Here is an 8109-nt window from a genome sequence, read left to right as displayed (position 1 = left end):
ACACGTCTATGGCGGTCATAAGATTGTAATAATATACCTAAGTGCAGTAGGAAGCTGTTATCTCATATAATTGCGTCACTTTCTCTCCGGTGGTCCAGCGAGCTAGCATCTAGACTACACTTACATTACGTACACATTATTATATAGGTACTTATATATACTAGCTTCCGCTTGCGACTTCGTCGAGGAAAGATTTACTGTAGTAAAAAGTATCCAGGCTATAAATATTTGTGAATCTTACTTCCTTACTAAATCCTTTTTTCCTGAAATTGTAACCGGTAAATGGCAATAGGCTCGCCCTCTACCATTGTTAGGAGTTAACAAAATTTAGGAGAGGTCATACCTTTTCTTACCCCCGGTTTCTGATGTGCGTTTAGCGGTAGTTTATCTATTCAATAGTGTTAAAAAAAAAGATAAACTACCGCTAAATGTACTCAGAAACCGGGGGTTAGAAAGGCAGACGAAAGGTGAAATGGCGACTTTGCATTGAACAAAAATTATTGAATTCATTAAAAGTGTTTTCTAAACGTAATCCAACAAAAAACAAAATTAATCTTAAATAACAATAAAAACTATACAATAAATTACAATTACTGCAGCAAACAAAATAAACTTTAAACCAATTAACCGAACGATCAAGCGACGAAAAAATACCAAACCTCATCCATTGCTCGCTTGCAACTTCTTATATAGAAAGCAACTATACAAATACTGCAATGGTTACATTACATATAATTTACATCGTATTAAAGGTTATCGACCGAAACCTTGACCGTACAGTGAAAGTGACTCTTATAAACAAGATATCGAATGGCAATAAAATCGAAGCCCTCCACTTTCATAGAAGGGAAATTGCATCTATCTATCGTATGGTTAGTGGTCAACCTAGTGTCAAAGTTGTTCAAGCCCGGAAGGCCTTTAACGTGGCTTATCGACTGTTATCTTAATTGACAACAACCGGGACCGACTTTTTACGTGCCCTCCGAAGCACGGAGACGCTCAGTTAAAATACCACTATGCGGTCACCCATCTATAGAATGACCGCGCTTGCGGTTGCTTAACCCACAGATCGTTTACCGACCGGTGAGCACAACTGGCTCTGAGCGCCTCAGGAAGGGAAATTGCATATCGAGTATCGATTGAAATCGATTAAAGCTAGACTAGACTTTATCGCTAATAAAATAGGTTTATAATTATTTGGTTAGATGAAACTTTAGAAAGTAGAAAGCATGTTGGACATGTAGGTAACTATATCTAAGCCAAATTCTGCATGTCTTATAACAGACTGTATCAGACTGCTGTCGACGAGTTTCTGGGTTCGATTTTGGTAAAGTGCCCAGTAAATGGCAATAGGTACCTAGTGTACGCGACTGCCGGGCAGAAGTCCTGAGTTCAATTCCCGGATTGGGCAAAGTGCGGTTGGTTTTTTCTTATATATCTCTAATTTAACAGAAAATTGAAACAACAAAATATCATTAAACCATTTTATAATACTACAACACTTAAAATTAAAAATAATCAACAATTACACAATAGTCAACAACGACGCTAACAACAGCAAACAACAACAACAGATTGTATGCACACAATAAATATCACAACAACAAGTCAACACTGACGGAATGAGTCACACCAATGATTTTTGTTATGAGCATATTTAAAAACTAGGTACTTCAAGGATAAAAAATCTGTTTTTATTTTTTTCGTATCTTCAAAAATGACCGAGATATTAAACGTCAAAGTATGGCCTTCGCGCCAAACTCCGGCGAAGCGGCCGCACGGACGTGTGACGTCATCTCCCGACACTGCTATTTCGTCAGTACTTGCCGATACCTACATAGGCTCGTTGTCTCTCGCGGTTTCGCTTTAAATAATTTGTTTTGCTTATAGTGGACAAACAAAATGGTTAAAAAAGATTGTATTGTTCCTATGTGTACTAACTCCAGTGAAAAAACACCCCAAAAATAGTTTTTTTCCGTACCATGTACCTAAACTGTTTTATATTTTTGCAAAAGACACCTAATCTAAAACTTAAAGCCCGGTTCAGATACTGTCAAGCGCAAATGTTAAATAGAAGTTTATTGCCTTTTGAACACTTCCTCAAGATCAAGATGCCATATAATGTTCATACCTACCTAGCAATGAACTTCTACTAAACAGTTGATACTATTTAATGAGCAGTTCAATGACTTCAAAGGCGGCGGCGAGCCGAGCGCGGCGGTTGAGTTGGCGTTGGTTGTTTGTTTTGAAAAAAGAACCCATGTTTATTAAATCTAATAATATCAATTTTTTTTCCAACTCACACACAGTCATTTGATTCCAAACTAAGCAGAGCTTGTACTATGGTAACCAAATAACTGATAAACATACTTATATACTTCTAAATACATACTTATATAGATACATTAACACCCAGGCTCAGAACAAATACTCGTGCTCATCACACAAAGATTTGTCCCGGTGGGATTCGAACCCACCACACGCGGCGCTACGGTTGTTGCGGCGAGGTGACCGCTTAAACCACTGCGCCAAACGTGTTAATTAAAAGTTGTCATTACACACCCAATCATATAGCATATGATTGGGTGTTATGTTGGTATACCTACAGAGTAGATTCATGCGTTCATATGATAGCCATCAACCTGACTAAAGTCAGAGGCAGGGGTGACAATTTTTTTTTTTATAATATTATTTTAAAACTATGTTTTCCAAATTTACACTTGGTAGGTACGTAACACTCATTATTTGTAATGCCAGTTGTAACAAACTTTCAATTTTATTGTTAACTACACACAAAAATATTATTAGTAGTATACGAGTTCAACTTTCTTTACCTGGGTCTAGTTGATGATTGTGTGCGTGGCGATCGAGATCGAGGATATCTTAGTGGAGGCTTATTTTACAAAAAACACGATGATTAAATTTATAACACATACACATACACAGACTCTTTAAATATTAAATGCAAATCACTTTTCAAATCAAAACTCCGCATCACCCGCAGTCGAACTAGCGTGTCTGTTGCGTCGTGACGTCAGCGCATAGCGCGCGAAGCAACGAAAATTTAAAAATGCAGTGAAACTTTATAACGCTGTAACTTCGGTAATTTTGACCCGATTTTGATAAAACAAAAACTATTATTATCAGCATAAGTACACAAATTAAATGCAATATGTTTAATAGTCATATTTTGATGTGCTGGTGTGACTCATTACATCTCCGTCAGATCTACGGAATTTGTATTTACAAGTGGCAACCCCGCTTATAAAAAATAAGCTATATGACCTCGTACGTTTGCGAACTTCACTCAAATCTGACAGCTGTCATTAATGTCAAAAATTTTCTTTTTTAAATTTAATGGCATCTGTCAGTCTTGTTTTTTAAATTCGAACGTACTGTACCCCATTTTTTTTTATTTAGTGCTTGCCTCCCTTGTGGTGGTAGACGTGCTTGTAGACGGGAACATGGACGGGATAGGGCTTAGGGATGGGGACCTCGACCTTCTTCTCGACCTCTACGGGGTAGGGCTTCTCGACTTCATAAGGGACGGGTTTCTCGACGGTGTACGGTACTGGCTTCTCCACCACTTGGGGTACGACCTGAGAAAGAAAAGTAACATTAGTACTCGTATTGACACAGCTTCAACTTTTTGCAGGCACTTAAAGTAGAGTTCAGATCAGGTTTAAGTTTCTAGACTATGAATATCTAAGTGAGAAAGCGTAATCAAGTAATAAACTCATTAAAAAACGACTCCACAATCAGTCTAGCAGTCATTAATTGCTCAGATATTTATAGCAAACGATCGAAGTCAACATTTGTCATCTTAAATCTCAACGCGATTTAATCTTATCTTTCTATCTAAAATACTGAACATAACATTAAAAAGATACTAAACGATCATAAATGTCTCATCAAACCGGAAGTACTATATCCAAGATGAATACGTTCATAACCGCTGTCACAAATGCGCGGGAGTGTTCTTTTTTCAAGATCACGCTCGAGTGCGCGCGCATTCACTTTCTGTCATGGCCGACTGAATTATGTAACGAAATGGTGCAACGACATTCATGCCATTATGCCAACATTATGAGATTGTTGCAAAAAATGCATCGACAATAGCTGTGATATAATATATATTTTGTTTATTTGCTTCGTGGTAAGTAATTGTATGTTTTCACTTTGTATTAAGTTCGTGGTTGATAGGAATCTGTGATGGTAAAGAGAATGTCTCCAATTAACTACTTAGTGATGTGAATGGAGGTTTCATTCTAAGTTTTTTATTGTCAATCTTTTTTTTATAGTCATGGCGACGTATGCTTGGTAATTTATTTTTGATTATTAACTACACAGTAATTACTTGTGCTATTGAAAATGACACCATTAGACGCGCTTTACGAGGCAATTGATCCCTAAACAATAGTCACAGCATAGCAACCACTATTCTTACTCATGGTCGACAAAGTTTTACGACTATTCCCGAATTAAAAGACTTGCTAGCTCTACTCTTTCGTAAACAGTCCATACGTTTGTCCAACCTTCCACGCATGGAAAGGTATAATTCGACAACTTAGCACAGAGCATAACACAATGGCACAACTGGCATGCACAATTTATCTAGATTATAACTAATAATGCTGTGTATTTCCAAAATAAAGTAGCTGTATCAAACAGAGCATCTTCAGCTGTCAAGTTAGGTCATAGATGTTCTATTTGTTATACTTCAGCCAGTCGCGATCTTGGTTTAAAGACTCTCTACAAATGTATAGTCAGTATTATATCGCGTGTACTCAATTACATTTTTATTCATCTAAGATCAATAAACTCGTATAAATCGTAATGCAATCGTAAGTGTCGTTAACATGGACTGTGAATTAGTTCCTAGAGCATTTATTTGCTTATATCCTATCGATTTGCTGTTACATAACACACTAGCGGCCGCTCGTGGCTTCTTCCACATGGGCTTTACTTTTCCCGCTTCCACAACCCTTATTTATTGCTGATTTTTCATTAAAGCCTTTCCCCCTTTTTACACCCTTCGAGGAGGGAACTTCCAGAAATCCTCTCTTAGTGTTCCTCCACACTTTCCAAGAAATCTTCATACCAAATTTCAACTTTATACGCTCAGTAGTTTCGGCTGTGCGTTGTCCATCAGTCAGTCACTTAGTAACGGAAGAGTTTTATATAATAGATTTTAAGACAACTCGCGGACTAGGACTTGTTTTATCTCGGGACTCTTACAAGCTTATAAAGAACGATCAAAAATGGTTGTATCTTTGAAAAAGACGAGTTTTTGCCAGCTCTTCTCATTGGCTCTGCATTCCGAACAGGCAGTAAATTCACTCTCTGTATCATTGACTATTTTAGGAGTTAGCATTTGACCTAAATGGATTAATAATTCGATTTTGATTCTACTTTAGACTATTATTGAATCGGACAAAAATTTGTTTTGTGAACATGAGTTCACTGATGATATTTTGAGATCATCAATCAGTTTTATGTAGTATTACGTAAGACTTCATTTTAATGCTAATTCTCTATCTAAGCTCTTTAGTTTCACTACGAATCATGAGCACGACCAACAATTTTTTCTAAACTGTCGTTCTTCTGTCATGTTTGACAGTAAAGTGAATTAGTAGCCGTTGTTTACGATAGGGGCGCTGATTTAAGTCTCTATAGTAAGATTTTGCAGTATGTGTTAAGCTTACCTTATAAACTGGTACATGGATGGGTTGTTCCACAGTGACGTGGACGGGGTAGGGCTGAGGTATGGGGACCTTGACGTACTGGGGCACGGACACGGCGACCGGGTGAGGGACCGGCACTCCGATCTTCTTCACCACAGTCACGTGGTACGGCTTGGAGTGCTCCGTGTGTGAGTGACCCTCCGGCTCCCATTCTTCAGAGGGGCGGCAGCTGGCGAACGCCGCGAGGAGGAGGATGGCTGCTGTTCTCTGTAAAATAACGTTACGTTATACATAATATCGCACTTGATATGACAGAAGGTGTAGCCATGAGAGGTGTATGAAATACACTCACGTTTTGCCATTAACAATGTCAGTTTTAGGTAATAAGACGCAAGTTTATTGCCATATGCCAAGCATATTACCAACCTCAACTAAATTAGGAAAGACTGCCCCAGGAATCAAACTCGAAACCTCTCGTCAGGTGCATCTATATATGCACCTGTCACCTGGGTTATAGAACACTTTATACCCCAGAAAGGGTGGTTATGTACCCAACCCTGGCGAAGACGGGAAACGGCTAGCTGTTAATGAAAGGAAATCTCTCGCATATAATAATTAGCTCGTGTGCTAAGTGCATATGCATGGTGAAAACGTAGAGAAACCAGAATAGCAACGGACTATTAATTTTCTATTCAATATAACTACATACTATCAATATCAATGACTGTAAATTAGCCATAGCTAGTTGCGCTCACCGGTCGGTATACGATCTGTGGGTTAAGCAATCCTTGGCGCGGTCACTCCATAGATGGGTGACCGCATAGTTTTTATATGAGTTTGCTATTAAATAGATAAACTACCGCTAAATGTACCTCAGAAACCGGGGGATAGTTAAACGTCCAACAACTTAGTAGAGAGTCTTGTATGCAAGGTTCCTTATTGGAGGTACACTAAATTCAGAATTTAGAACATCAGTGACTCGCAGGCTCATGCAGCTGACGGTGGCCTGCTTGATACAGCTACTTTAATTTAATAACTAGCTGACCCGCGCAACTTAGCTTGCGTCACTTAAGAGAGAATGGGTCATGATTTTCTCCGTTTTTGTTACATTTTTCGACGCTACTCCACTCGTATTGGCCGTAGCGTGATGATATATATCCTATGCCATCTTCAATAAATGGGCTATCTAACACTGAAAGAATTTTTCAAATCGGACCAGTAGATCCTGAGATTAGCGCGTTCAAACAAACAAACTTCTTCTTCAGCTTTACAATATTAGTATAGATTAGTATAGATATAGATAATTATAATATTAGATAAACCGTGCATGTCAAGGCTCTTTAATAAATTGTTGGACTATAATATTTATTATCAATGCCAAAGGCTATGTAATTTCGCGGCTAATACACTGTACCAATTTTGATTAAATTTCGCGCTACATAGATGAAGACTAGAGGTCGGGCTCAATTTACAAAACCTTATTAATTTGTATATAGATATAGGTTTAAAATTAATGATATTTATATTCATATTAAAATTTGTAAATTATTTATGAATATTTCTGTAAAACCGTTAAAAATGTCGACTACTATTTAAATCTTAAAATACTTTTTTAAAACTAAACAAAACCTAGGTCCCTCGTTGCATTAAACAAGTATATTATATACGGTTAATTTGTAATAATATATATGAAAAATGTAGTATTAATTTAAACTCCAATAAAAATATATTATTAGTAAGAAAGAAGAAATGTGTTTCTTTCTAAAAATACATAAATTTTGTCGTATTCGAGTTTAATGTTTAAATTAAAATCATTGTGTTGAACATTATGAGACCATTATGTCACCGGTCATTACCAATAACGTTCAAATTATACATTCATTAACATCCGGAGCGTGAGAAAGTAATTAACATAAAATTATAAACAAAATATTTCACTTAAAACAGTCAGCCATTTTGAATTTTAAGAACACATTCCAGGCAAAGGAAACACGGTCTATTCAGCCAGGAAACCCGCGAATTTCGTTACACAGATTAAAAATTATGTCAATAAAATAAATAATTTATAAGAAATACTTACGAAAGCGATCATGTTGTATAGTTTAGATGGTGCTGTCGACTTCTAAGTATTGACTGGTGCAATCTGTGATCCCCACGAGCGTTTTATACTTGGTGAAATGTACAACGCGCCTTTCCATTCAGTGATAGGGTCTTCGCACTACGGACTTATCTAAATTGACATCTCACATTACATCATATACTCGTTCAAGTTACAACGCTGTGCCGGACCGTGTAACAAGAGACGGTTTAAGTGAAAGGTAGCAATGAATATCGTGCTATGTTAATAGTTCGTTTATATTGTGTTCCGTAGTACTATTTGATTGTACTATTCGGGCTTAACAAGGAGAACTTAATACCAAAATTT

The 8109-nt window shown here is 37.2% G+C and overlaps 1 protein-coding gene across 1 annotated transcript; it reads right to left on the bottom strand.

Annotated features, from left to right (window-relative positions):
* Window positions 1–1470: 1470 nt before the first annotated feature.
* On the bottom strand, window positions 1471–7833 carry LOC142981175 (uncharacterized). Its single transcript, XM_076126883.1, has 3 exons — window positions 7765–7833; window positions 5706–5951; window positions 1471–3599 (listed from the first exon to the last, which is right to left on the bottom strand). Exons 1-3 carry the CDS (start codon window positions 7774–7776, stop codon window positions 3417–3419), a joined length of 441 nt encoding a protein of 146 aa, XP_075982998.1. The 5' UTR covers window positions 7777–7833; the 3' UTR covers window positions 1471–3416.
* Between the last annotated feature and the right edge of the window lie 276 nt (window positions 7834–8109).

This window comes from Anticarsia gemmatalis, chromosome 19 (assembly GCF_050436995.1).
Source record: "Anticarsia gemmatalis isolate Benzon Research Colony breed Stoneville strain chromosome 19, ilAntGemm2 primary, whole genome shotgun sequence".
Lineage (NCBI taxonomy): Eukaryota > Metazoa > Arthropoda > Insecta > Lepidoptera > Erebidae > Anticarsia > Anticarsia gemmatalis.
This window is presented reverse-complemented; position numbering and strand designations above follow the sequence as displayed.